Source organism: Podarcis erhardii, assembly GCF_964252035.2.
Source record: "Podarcis erhardii genome assembly, chromosome: 3".
Classification (NCBI taxonomy): domain Eukaryota; kingdom Metazoa; phylum Chordata; class Lepidosauria; order Squamata; family Lacertidae; genus Podarcis; species Podarcis erhardii.
Window position 1 is genome coordinate 5,632,669 of NC_138507.1, and position 13,771 is coordinate 5,646,439.

Sequence of the window (13,771 nt, forward strand, 5' to 3'; positions counted from 1 at the left end):
ATAATCCCAGTCTTAATTGGCTTGCACTCTGCCATCAAAATCTAATAATCTAGAATCTAGTCCTCATCAGAATCTAGTAAAGGGAAGAGGTAAATGCAAACATTATTAGCTGAGTGGTGCAAGCTTTTGTGTAATACTGCAATAAAGCACACTGGCACTTCAGAAACTCTCATAAAGTTATTCACTGCAATCCCCCACATGACCCATCTGTTCAACAACGTCATAAAAGGGGCCTGCATCCCTAAAACCTGGTCCTCCTCCAAGTTAGTCTCTATTCCAAAGCTACTCAAGGACAGCCGTAAGGTAGAACTAGACACTGGAAGGACCTATCAGAAGTGAACATAGACCACTGGTACCAAAATGCATGGGAAACCGCCCTACTTGAGAAGTTAGCCAACCAACTCTAGCACAGAGACAAACAAAGACACCTTCACCCTGGTGTGGCTCCTCTTCTTCAGATACACAGCACAACAGGACAATGACCTATCCCTCCCTCCCAACAGCATACAACAACCTACACACACACACACACACACACACACACACACACAAACAAGCCACACTGCAATCAACTAAACACAGCCAACCAAACTCGGGACCCCCTGACCTCTCACATTATCAATAAAAAGAAATAAATACATAAACAAAGGACCTAGCCATGGGATGCTGATACAAACCCTCTACACTAATAATAGGCAATAGACCAAAAGAACAAGACCCCATCTCTCTTTCCCCCTTTCCCCCAAATGCAAGATGTCTATGACAAAAGTGTCTCTCACTAAATGTAAACGAACTGTGAAAAAGACTAGGAATTGAAAGTGGAGACAATAGATGCACCTTTCCCTCTTTGTCTGTTCATTTTGTAACACAAAAAAGCTTTAATAAAAACTAATGTTAAAAATTTATTCAGTATATTCCTTACATATATATTTTGTGGGTAAACCGAGCTAGTGAAAATGCAGTTCTCTTCTGGCGTTGTTTAGGAATGTGTTCCTACAGGTATATAAGCTAGTATTATACTGTAAAGCAAAACTTATTGTGTTGAAACAATTAGAAGAAAAGAGACATTTCTTCAGTATTGCAACTACATGTAAGAGGGTATTACTTGAAGAAAGTACAGGCTAGATTGGTTCATAGACTGTTTCTGTGTAGCCATGTACAAATAGTAAACTTTTACCTGTGGGGCGGGCAGAGCAAAATGAGCAATTATTCGTGTTATCTTGAAATCAGCCTTTCTGCAGTCACCTGTGCTGACATTTCCCTTCTGTTCTATACCATGTCCACTTAAGAATTCCTTTGCGAGTTTTGCTGCAAAGAGTCTGCACTTCTAAAATTGAAAACTAAGCACAAGATTCTAATGAAATAAGGGATAACTGGTATCACTTTCCTCTTTAGAAGTCTGAACTTTACGGACTTTGGGGTTAGAGTGGACTGCAAGAAACACCAGGTTCTAGTCACAGTAACATGCTCTCTCTGTTTAGTGTTCATGAATTCCATTTCAAAAGTAGAGATTTTTTTTTTGGGGGGGGGGTTGTCTCATGTAAGGTTTTCTGTGAAAATAAGGATATGCTCACGACCCTGTTCTGCAGTGGTTGAAAGGTATTTCATAAGTGGTTGAAAGGTATTTCATAAGCTCCTGGATATGCTCAGGTACAAATTCTGTATCTTCTATAGGGAAACATGTTGGCTAAGATGACTTCCTCTATTCAGGTATCTTTCCACAGTGATTTTAACAAACATGATATAAGATTCAAATGTTCAACAGATTTCAAATTCTATTTCCTTTCAGTTATGGATGCAGTAACTTAAGGGTTTTGATTTCATATTTAGTTAATAGGTAGTGGGATTTCATCCTCTAGCAGTTGTGTTAAGGACCTGTTAACAGTTCAGAATGAAGCATTGAATTTACATGAAGTTCTGGATGTGAGGAGAGAACCAGTTTTCTCATTGCCAGGGTTGTAATAAGCCCCATATACTAAATAGCCACATGAGGCAATATTGGAAGTATATGGCACAACTTTCCTTCAGAGAGGTTGCCTTATCTGAAGACCTTTCTCTAGCAATTCTGAGTAACTTTTCTTTTAACTTTTTTTTAATAGAAAGCCCAAAAAGGAAGAACAACTCAGTGAAGAGGCTGCCAAGGTGATTTCTAGCCTTCCTGACTTATCTTTCATGCATGCCAAGGTGTTGATGTTCCCAGCCACATTAACACCTTCAACAAGTTGCCAAGGCAAGGTAGACTAAGGTGAAGTGAATTGGACAATTTCCATTGATTCTTGCCCTAGCCCCCCTTTCTGGGTCCTATGAAGTGATCTTGCTTCAATTAAAAATAATTCAAGTTCAGATGATTTGTTGGTAAGCAGCACTAGAAAGGTATACATACTTATGTATATTTATTTACATATTGGAGTCCTAAATTTATATTAGACAAATGTAAATAACTGGAGAGGATTGAACCTTTTTTGAAGATTTATCCTTTTTCGTTGTGTTGGGGTGTAACCATTTTGTCTTTGTGGAATACACTGGTAGTGTCCTTCTTACAAAACTTTCTAAACAATTTTTAAAAATTGAAATTTCCAACTTTTGCTCTTCATGAAATTTCCCTTTGCCCCCCACCCCACCCAATTTAATAACTTACCCTTGATGAAAATCCTTTTACTGAAAGCTTTAAAGCTTACGGTCTTTCAGTAGTCTTCTTTTAAGCAGGCTGAACGTTCCCTTATTTTTCATCTCAAGTGGCTTTTTTCTTTTTTGCAGGGGTGGGATGGGGCTAAGTGGTTGATTTTTTAAATTTTATTTTAGCTTTTTGACTTCTAACAGTGTGGATTTATCATCATTGCCTTTCAAGAGGTTTGCTGTCAATTCTCTTTAGTTAAGTGATCACTGCCTAAGCACTTGATTCTCAAGATCTATGTGTTAATCAATTTGGTTTGGGATGGAAGGACCAAAACTGTCTAAATGTCTTACACTGAAATATACCTGTTACATTTTTTTGTTGTACCACTATCCCTATATTTTGATTTTGCACAGTGTAAATTTGACATAATCATAGATTGCTATGGTTTAGGCTGTATGTACAGTAAAACTATGGGTTGTAAATGTTTGGGGAAATTCCTATGGAAAAAAGAGAATGCTATGTAGAACAACCTCTAACAAGGTTTCTGTGCATGCCTGAGGTCTTTTTGAAATTTCAGTGTATAAATTTCCTCTTAGCTTACACAAAATAAAAAATAAAGTTATATAGTCTGTTAACGTGTGTAGTAATATTGTTTTTCTTCCTACTTTTACAGTACTGCCAAAGGCAGTAGGAATATCGCTTTTTCAGAGAGAAAAAGTCTACTTGCAGAATATTAACTCTGTACCTTAACAAAAAGCACTGGGTTGGGGGTTTTTAAGAGCCAATGCATTTTTTTGTTAACACATGTGGGAATGTGTTCCTTCTGTTGTACCAAAGTTGTCTGGAAAACCAAAGCATTTGGGCCCATAGCTGGAGTTCACACTGGAAGCTCACAAGAGTCTCTTCCTAGTTGGTAGGGCTAGGTCAAAGAGGTTGGTTGGTGGTCACTTGTGGGTTGCTCACCCACTTCAAAACTCTTCACATAAGGGGCACACTCATTGTGACATACAGGATAATCTGTAACACTTCTGCCTTGTGCAGAGAAAAAGGTAAGGTTCCCTGCTAACTTTTTCTGTCCAGTACCATTACAAATATCATTTCATAGAAGAGCAGTGCTTTGTAGTTTCTCATTTTGCCTTTCCCCCTCTGGACGCTTCCTAAAAACCCAGACACATAGTGAAGAGTTACAGTTATGCTTCAAGACAGTTCAGGCAAAAACATTCCTTTTTAAACCAGGCCTTTGACTTTTAACAATCTATGGCCTTTTAGAGTGGGTGGTGTGTTTTAATGTATTTTTTTCTCCTTGTTTTAATGTATGCATTTTTAAAAAGTTGTTTTGTAAGTTGTTTTGAGTTGTGGTGGTATAAAAAGAGCTACTGATACATTTAATTTATAATTATAACACTTTGTTCTGTCTTAACACCATCCTCTCTATAGTGTTGATTGCTTTTCAATACGGAATGAAATTTTTGGTTAATATTTTGCATTAACAATGTCTTGTTAAGATATTAATTCTCTTAAATATACAGGCACAGCCTTCTGAATGCCAATAACAGTAACATCAGATCATCTTATTTTATTTACAGTATTCTTTCTATTGCATCTCTTTCTTGTGTCCCAAATTGTTTTGCCTCTTCATACTCCCACCAATTGTGAAAATGGCTGCCCATATAAGCCACATTTTCTAATACGTTGTGGCCAGTAGGGCAGTGTTAATACAAAACCACTATGCAGGAAACCCCTGCAATGCTGAACTCATGCTTGTAAAAATCCCACTTGCTTTAACAATTTGTAGAATATATTCTCTATAAAGCTGATAATTCATTAGTAGTAATGTGTTCTAGCCTCGAACATCCTTACAACTATTTTTCTTTCTTCCCACTTCTAACAACATGTGCTGCATGGTAAAAATAAGTGCTTTTGTTTCCATGCCCTAAAATATTTGGTAAAAAAAGAATTCACCCTAATGGTATAGCTGCAGAAAAGAACTATATAGCTATTGTATCAGGACGGTGGTTGAGAGTTAACTCAAGATTCAAGGCTAGTAGGATCAGCTATTGAAGGCTTTCCAGGAGGGGGATGGAGTAGGAATGCCAGCTGCAAGCTGAGAGCTTCTGTCTTCACACAATTGCCCTTAGTAGCAGCTGCCCATTTGTCTTGATGTGCAAGGGCTGGTGCTCCAACAGAAACAGAAAGGAGACGAGGAGAAGGAGGTTGACTGATCACTAATGTTCATACACAAACCGTTAGCTTCTAGTTAGCTATCCTCTTTATCTTAAGTCCTCACTCCATCCCTGATAGGACAGAAATCATGGCCAAAGTGTCCATTTGTTTTAAGCTTTGTTACAAGCTTTTCTGTTTTCATAGAGAATGGTTTAGTCTTACGCAGATTCTCTCTGTGTGTTTAATATGTATAACAGAAAGAGTGAAAGTGGTATAGGACAGTGATGGGCAACTCAGTCCAGCCCAATTCCAGAAACACCTTTGCCATACAGCTGAGGTGCTATTTTGCATTCAAACGGGGTCAAGGCTCTTTACTGTAGATGGGAGCTAAGACCTTCAGAAACCTCTACTTAACTATGCCCACAAGCACTAATTTTCTTCTGCAGTAGGAAGTGCTAATATTACATCAAGCTCCATGTGATGCTTCCGTTGGTCGGCAAGGAAAAAATATGTATACGAAAAGAAGAATTCCAGAATGCCAAGATCCAAGTTTGGGGCAATTACTCTTTGGTGAGATAACCCCAGCAGAGATTAAAATTCTCAAAATAAGCAGCAAAGCATGCAAATATAGGCTGTTAGACCTTTAAAATATGCCTTTCTGTGTTCCTTCCAAAGTTCTTTCTCTTCCCCTAGCATGAAAAAAGACCACATGTTTGGTAAGTCAGTCAGTAAAACTTGGCTTAGTTACAGTGGTGAAAGTTCCTAAATTATTGGCATAGGTACTCAAGGAAGGCTTGTTAGAGCCATCAGTCTGAACTTGGAGCAACCATCTCAAACCCTTTTACACACTACACTTCTCTGGTAGACTGAAGGGGAACAATAGGCTTGACTAGCTTCATCTCAAAGTGAGGTGTTATGATTTAGTTATGCCTGTGGTGTGAACCCCTTCATGTACTGATTAGACTTAAGCATGTTGGTTATATGAGGCTAGTTATCCCACAGTTTCCCATGTCTATTCCTCCACGGGGGAGAGAGAGACAACTTTGAGGGATAATTTTGAGTTGAATGGAATCATAAAAAGGAAAAGAGTTGAGCACGTCCTCTCCCTGCCAAAACTGCTTTGCCAGGGTGTGATAAAATAAGGAGTGGGAAGGAAAGAAATAATCATTTGAACCTCAAGTATACCTTCCTCCCCTTTAGAACACCCCAGCTGCTCACACTTGCATTTCACTTTTTCTTGACATGCTCACAGAAGTGATAATGGGAGGACCCTACTAGTCAGTCCTTGTGCCCTGGGGTTGCGGTGCTCATCTCACTTTACTGGCCGAGGGAGCCGGCATACAGCTTCTGGGTCATGTGGCCAGCCTGACTAAGCCGCTTCTGGCGAACAAGAGCAGTGCACGTAAACGCCGTTTACCTTCCTGCCAGAGCGGTACCTATTTATCTACTTGCACTTTGACATGCTTTCAAACTGCTAGGTTGGCAGGAGCAGGGACCGAGCAATGGGAGCTCACCCCATAGTGGGGATTCAAACCGCTGACCTTTTGATCGGCAAGCCCTAGGCTCAGTGGTTTAACCCACAGTGCCACCCGCATTCATATCCAAAAGTAGCTAAGGAGGAAAGTCCTTGCTGCTATCACTACGAGTAACTTTTAGGGAACAGTGCCACCTAGAGACTGTATCAGAATATATTGATCTAGCCTGCACTTGATTAACTTTAATGTTGCCAGTGGAGAGTTCATCAGAGCATACAAATGAATATGCCTTTCCTATGTGCAGTTACCATTCAGTGGAACATGCCCTACATTATTTGCCTTCAAAATCTGATGTTTTAAGGTTTCATGCACATGGAACAGTAGTACACCCTTACTTCTTGGAACGCTTATTATGCAAGAAAAGGTATGGCTTTACTTCTTTCTTTGTGTAATATATACATTAACAACATGTGAAGTTGTGTTCTGCCTTAATTCACTTTTTAACATCAGAGTTAAATTTTTAATTTTAATTTAATGCTGATTTTTAATTCCAGCATTACTACCAAGGAACATGGTGCTGCAGAAACAGAATGTCTGCTCAAATGTGGCTACTGTACATACAGTCAATGTAGTGACTCTTTTGAGGGCTTTCTTTTATATACTTTTATCACTATCACTATATTGACTATTCTCTATAATAATCAAGCACTTTCAAGCACACTGAGCATTTTCCAAGCACCAAGCCCATGGCTTGCAAAGCCCCTTGCACAGAGCTTTCCAATTGCCTGACAACCAGCTGACCGCCAGGCTTTTTGGAAGCACAACACATTGACCCATGTCAGTCACCAGATGCCATTATTATGTCAGGTAATTGACTGCTTAGTGCTCCTCACTTTTGAAAGTTGGCTTGTAAGGGGTGGCTTGACCCGCTAAGCCACAAATGTTCCCTACCCCATTTACTGTAGTGAATTATGTGTAGCTAGTTCCTTTTCTGCAATCTGCCTCAAGACATGCAAACAAGATTACATAATTCTGCCAATTATATGGATAATGGAAATATTCCTATATCAAAGAAATATGTCTCATTTTTCTGTATTAAGAAATGGAACAATCAGACCGTTTGCTTGGTTGTTGTTGTTGTTTTTTAAAAAAATCAAATAATTTATGCTTGTTGCCACACAGAACAAAAGAGGGGTGGGAGTGTTCTTAACTAGCAACACGACTGGGAATTTGCAATGTAATTTTTGCAGATTAATAAAATTAGACATGTGGTTCTATTCAGCTTTATTAGATTCTTCTTACTCTTGTTTGTTCTTCACTTCTGCCTCATTTATTTTAATCCTTCGTGGCTTGCCTACAGTAATCTTCCTACTGCCAGTTGGTTTGTGCTTCTGTCACTAAAGTTTGGCCACTGGAACCATTCAGGGGTGGTTTGACCCTGTCTGCAGTTATACTGCCCTTAACGGAAATCTCTTTTATACAAAAGGGCTTGGAACTAGTCAAACATTGCTCTTCTGAATGGGTTGCTGCAAGCCTCTAGCCAAAGTGTACAGCTTTCAGTCCTCACCCTTCCTCAAACATTACACAATAATATATTTGGATTAGGCTAGAGATGTACGGTCTCTGCTTGGTGGAGAGTGGCTTAGAAGCAAGATGAGCTGTTTACTCCAAAACTGGTAAGTAATTGCCAAACCAATTGGGGCAGCTCCTGAAAACAGCCCACAAGAAAGCAAAGCTGCTTTAAAGAGCTGCCTTTGGGGAAACCTGTGAGGTTGGGCTACTATCGCTCCCCAGCTTTCATGGGGTATCTTTTCAAAACAGCTGCCTAGCAAAGCCATTGCGTAACGTTTTCTGAAGGAGCTGCTTTGAAAAAGGCCATAGGTCAGCGGTAGAGCATCTGCTTTGCTTGCAGAAGGTCCTATGTTTTTTAATGCTCCGCATCTTGAGGTAGGGCCAGGAAAGAACCCTGCGTGGAATCCTGGGGAGCTGCTTCAAGTCAGTGAATACAACACTTAGCTAGATGGACTAATGGACTGGCTTGTTCTAAGGCAGCTGCCCCATGGAAAACTAAGGCTACATCTGTGCCATACCTTTAAACAACCATTATATCACTTTTGAATTATGGTGCTGGAGGAGACTCTTGAGAGTCCCGTGGGCTGCAAGAAGATCAAACCTCTCCATTCTGAAGGAAATCTGCCCTGAGTGCTCACTGGAAGGACAGATCGTGAAGCTGAGGCTCCAGTACTTTGGCCACCTCATGAGAAGAGAAGACTCCCTGGAAAAGACCCTGATGTTGGGAAAGATGGAGGGCACAAGGAGAAGGGGACGACAGAGGACGAGATGGTGGGACAGTGTTCTCGAAGCTACCAGCATGAGTTTGACCAAACTGTGGGAGGCAGTGGAAGACAGGAGGGCCTGGTGTGCTCTGGTCCAGGGGGTCACGAAGAGTCGGACACGAATAAACAACAACAACATATCACTTTTAAGTCATGGCTTTCCTCAAAGAATCATGGGAACTGTAGTTTGTTAAGGGTGGTGAGAGTTGTTAGGGGACCCCTATTTCACTGAGCTACAATTCTTCAAGTGGCTTAACTATCAGACTTTATTTCCATGGAATTCTGGAAACTGGTTCTGTAAGGGAAATAGAGATCTCCTAACAACTCTCAGCACACTTAACATAACTGCAGGTCCCAGGATTCTTTGGCAGAAGCCATGACTGTTAAAGTAGCATGATAGTGTTTTAAATGCACACTGAGGATGTGGCCTCAGGCTGGGGAGCAAGAGTCGACCTTCACTCCATGTGGTAGTCTGCACAGGTGCTCTTTTGTCATCCAGCTCCAACTTTAGCTAATTCTTCAGACAAAGTTTTAATTCAGAGTGGAGGAGAATTCAGGGACTTCTAATGCTGTTCTCTTGTTTGGGGTTTAGCATTATCAAATGCCTAAAACTGATATCTGAGCCTTAGATTAGCACCTCTAGATCGGACTAGGAATCCATCTATTCAAGGACTCAGTCTCTAAAGGTGGCCAGTTAGAGGCCTCTGTATATTCACAAAAGGAGCATAATAATAATAATAATAATAATAATAATAATAATAGTACCCCACCCATCTGGCTGGGTTTCCCCAGCCACTCTTGGCAGCTTCCAACAAAGATTAAGAATACATCAAAATGTCACACATTGAAAACTTCCCTAAACAGGGCTGCCTTCAGATGTTTTCTAAATGTCAGCTGGTTGTTTATCTCTGACATCTGGTGGGAGGGCGTTCCACAGGGCAGGCGCCACTACCAAGAAGGCCCTCTGCCTGGTTCCCTGTAGCTTTGCTTCTCAGAGTGAGGGAACCGCCAGAAGGCCCTTGGCACTGGACCTCAGCATCTGGGCAGAATGATGGGGTTGGAGACGCTCCTTCAGGTATACTGGGCCAAGGCCGTTTAGGGCTTTAAAGGTCAACACCAACACTGGTGACTATCATATTTGCAAGCATCTGAGTTTAAACTTGGAAGCAGCACCTCCTGCAGCACCCCTAAAGTAACGATCTGTGTCAAGTGCAAGCTGACCATAAATGGTCCTGGATATTACCAGTGCCTGCTTGTAACAAGGTCAGTAATCCAATTTGTAATCTGCATGTACCTTTCCCCCTCTGTCCCATACCAAATGTATTGGGTGCTCCCTACAGAGGATTGTATGGGATGCGGGTGGCACTGAGGTCTAAACCACTGAGCCTTGGGCTTGCCAATCAAAAGGTTGGTGGTTCGAATCCCCGTGACGGGGTGAGCTCTCGTTGCTCGGTCCCTGCTCCTGCCAACCTAGCAGTTTCAAAGCATGCCAGTGCAAGTAGATAAATAGGTACCGCTCCAGCGGGAAGGTAAACGGCGTTTCTGTGTGCTGCTCTGGTGTCAGTGTTCCATTGCACCAGAAGCTACTTGGTCATGCTGGCCACATGACCCGGAAAAACTGTCCGGACAAACGCCGGCTCCCTTGGCTTGTAAACAACCCCAGAGTCGTTCGCGACTGGACTTAACTGTCAGGGGTCCCTTTACGTTTATGGAGGATCGTATGCTGAATTCATCTCTCTCCTTCCTTTCTGGAAGAATCAAGCTGCTTTTTAAAGCAATCCCATTCACTCTCCATGGATGGTGAAGGTGAATCGTGCTCACCTGCTCCACAGGCACAGGGAAGGCAAACAGCCTGAGGCATGAATGAAAGTGGGCTTTAAGTAAATCACCCTGCAACAGTGACTTTAGCGAGGGTTTTCTTTCTTCCCCTTTTTTCAGCTTGTGATCATGTTACACGGCTGGAAATGGTTGTCTCCATTGTGAATAGCTCGTTAACATGGGCAATAAATTATCCCTTTGCTCAGCCTACACTGAAATAGTTTAAAAGAGAGAGAGAGCCTGAAAATCCAGCTGCTGGTCTAAATGTGCCATCTCAGAACTGCTGTTGTGAAGGTGGCAGGTTTAAAGCCACACTGCGGAGTGAAGGCTGGAATTCTGACAAACCCAGCCAGCCATTTCTGTCATCAAACACTTTAGCATTTACCTTTCTCTTCTTTCTCCCCTTCCTGCCCAGCAACTTCCTCCAGCAACTAACTCTCTCTCTCTCTCTCTCTCTCTCTCTCTGTGTGTGTGTGTGTGTATTGTATATATCTGGAGTTGTCCCTCTTGGCTGGAAGAAAAAAAGTGATGGGGAGAGGAGACCAAAGCAGCAGGCTGGCAGTGTGAGCCTGTGTATCAGGAAGGCTGGATTTTCATACAAGAAGCTATTCCTCCTTAGACTCTGAAGCCGTAAGCCCAGTGAGTGTAAGAAAGTTCCATGGACCAGGTGAATGTGATCTGGAAGTTCAACAGGAACTTTCAGTTCAATCTTCTGGTACCTAATTAAAAACTTAAAAATTGAATCCCTGCAACTTGTGGAGGGGGCTCATGTGTTTCCATTATGAGGCAAGCCAAGCTTGTACAATTGACGCCCTTCTCTATTATTACTTCCTTGGATACTATTGAAATTATGCAATAAATAGGACTCCTTTCCTTTTCATTAATCGCACTGTTACCCAAGGAAAGGGCTTTTATTTACCTATAGATAGGATCTCAGTTCAGGAAAATGTTTTTTTTTTTTTTTTTTTTTTTATAATAATTTTTATTGATTTTACAACATAAAGAAAAAACAAAACAAACATAATGCGACTTCCCCAAACCTCCCCTTCACTGCATCCAAATTTCAAAATTTTTAGCAATTCTTCATCCCATTTTTATCTTTAATTCTCTTTAAAAAGAGTTTCTGCTTTATAAATTTCGATTTATAGCTGTAATTCTTAGTGTCCAATCCCCTGACATCTTAACATTCCGAAATTTTACAACAATTTTTAAGATAGATTTTAAATTTTTTCCAGTCCTCCTCCACTGTCTCTTTCTTCTGGTCACGGATTCTGCCGGTCATCTCTGCCAGTCCCATAAATTCAGTCACCTTGGTCTGCCATTCTTCCAGAGTAGGTAGTTCTTTAGTCTTCCAATACTTCGCCAAAAGGATTCTTGCTGCTGTTGTTGCGTACATAAAAAAGGTCCTATCTTTCTTTGGTACCAATTGGCCGACCATGCCCAAGAGAAAAGCCTCCGGTTTCTTTACAAATGTCCACTTAAGGATTTTCTTAATTTCATTATAGATCATTTCCCAGTAGGCCTTAATCTTTGGGCAGGTCCACCAAAGGTGATAAAAAGTTCCTTCACATTCATTACACTTCCAGCAATTGTTATTGGGCAAATGATATATCTTTGCAAGCTTGACTGGGGTCATGTACCACCTATAGATCATTTTCATTATGTTCTCTTTCAGGGCACTACATGCCGTAAATTTAATACCTGTGGTCCATAACTGCTCCCAGTCAGCAAACATAATATCATGACCAATATCTTGTGCCCACTTAATCATGGCTGATTTAACCGTTTCATCTTGTGTGTTCCATTTTAGCAGCAGATTATACATTCTAGACAAATTCTTAGTATTGGGTTCTAGCAATTCTGTTTCTAACTTTGACCTCTCCTTCTGAAATCCTAGTTTTCTGTCCTGCTTAAAAGTTTCATTAATCTGGTAATAATGTAACCAGTCTCGGACTTTAGGTTTCAATTTCTCGAAACTCTGTAGTTTCAGCTTTTCACCATCATATTCTACAATTTCACAATATTTTGGCCAGTCTGTATCCATGTTCAATCTTTTTACCACAGTTCAGGAAAATGTTAGGCTTAGTTTGTCTTGAAAGTAATGGGAGATTTTAGTTGTGACTTACCGGTAAGTCCCACTGAAATCAATGTAAATTAAGCATATCTAACTTTCTTGGACTAAAATCTATCACATTCCAGTTTTAAAGGACAATGCTCTCTTTATTTGTCTTCACTGTTCCAATTTACAATTGTGTACTGTTATACTGAAGATGCTCATCATAAGATTAACACTCATTATGTAACAAACGTAAGCTAATAATTAGTATATTCTACACTGAATACTATAACGCTGAGAAAATCAAAATGTTAACATTTTATTTTATACTTAAACATTATAGGAGTCAATTGTTCATGAAGCTTTCTCCCCCTTACTCATTAATTAATTTTCTTATTATTGAAATACAGTCAATAGTGTGTGTGTGTGTGTGAAATACTCAGAGTATACTGAGTGTTTCTCTGCCTTTGCTGAGCCTTGCTGGGTTCTGAGTTCTATCTCTCTGCTACATTATCGTGAATCTGGCTGGCTGGAATTATTCCACTTCCTTGCAGTCGCCATCCTCTGTTAAACAAGTGCTGCATCTGTCCACCACTGGCCTGCATCGTCCAGCTGGCGAAAGATGACAAAGCTCCACTGCTGCCTTCAATTGTCAGGCTTGCTTGCATCATTAGAAGATCTGGTCTAACAGGTTTGTCTGTTGTGAAATGGAAGAGTAGACTTAAACCACATAAGTACAGTACAGCTGCCAACATTCCCCCCCCCCCAAATTCTGGCAGGACTCCTGTGCCACATGGCAGGCAGAAACTTAGCAGGGGGAACTTTTTCTATCACTGCATCAGATGTGACCTGCTTTATTTCTGTTAGGCATTATTATTATTATTATTATTATTATTATTATTATTATTACAGGAGCCCAACCAAATGGAAGATGAGAACTCTAATAGCAATCATAGAGCCAGCCCTTCACTCATAAGAAAGACCAGCTTTTAACATGTAACCAATGGGTTCAAAAACTCAGCATTCAAAGACAGGCTGCCCTGGGCGAGCAGAGCACAAGGTATCTAATATATATATGCTTTGTGTCCACATCTAATCTTGTCCCGTTCTTAAATTTATTTATTGGTGTGTGCTTTTCTTATCTGCCAAATCTCAGGACGGTGGAGGGTGTGTGTGCTGTGTCCTGTTGTTGCTCTAGTGGTGGCGGCACTTGCCCTCCTTCTGATAGGAAATGCTATGCCGGGGGAGGGGGGGCACAAAAAATTGGGGGTCAAGGAGGGTCAGTTAGTGGGGAGTGAGAAATGTC

General features: G+C 40.8%; 1 protein-coding gene across 3 annotated transcripts in view; it reads left to right on the forward strand.

Annotated features, from left to right (window-relative positions):
• Nucleotides 1-3,252, forward strand: part of AFTPH (aftiphilin) — a 40,817-nt gene extending 37,565 nt beyond the window's left edge. For all 3 annotated transcript variants that reach the window (XM_081855498.1, XM_081855497.1, XM_081855499.1), the window contains one exon: nucleotides 2,100-3,252. In XM_081855498.1, coding sequence (XP_081711624.1) covers nucleotides 2,100-2,244 — 145 coding nt within the window. In that variant the 3' untranslated portion in view covers nucleotides 2,245-3,252. The remainder of the gene's footprint in view (nucleotides 1-2,099) is intronic.
• Nucleotides 3,253-13,771: the final 10,519 nt, after the last annotated feature.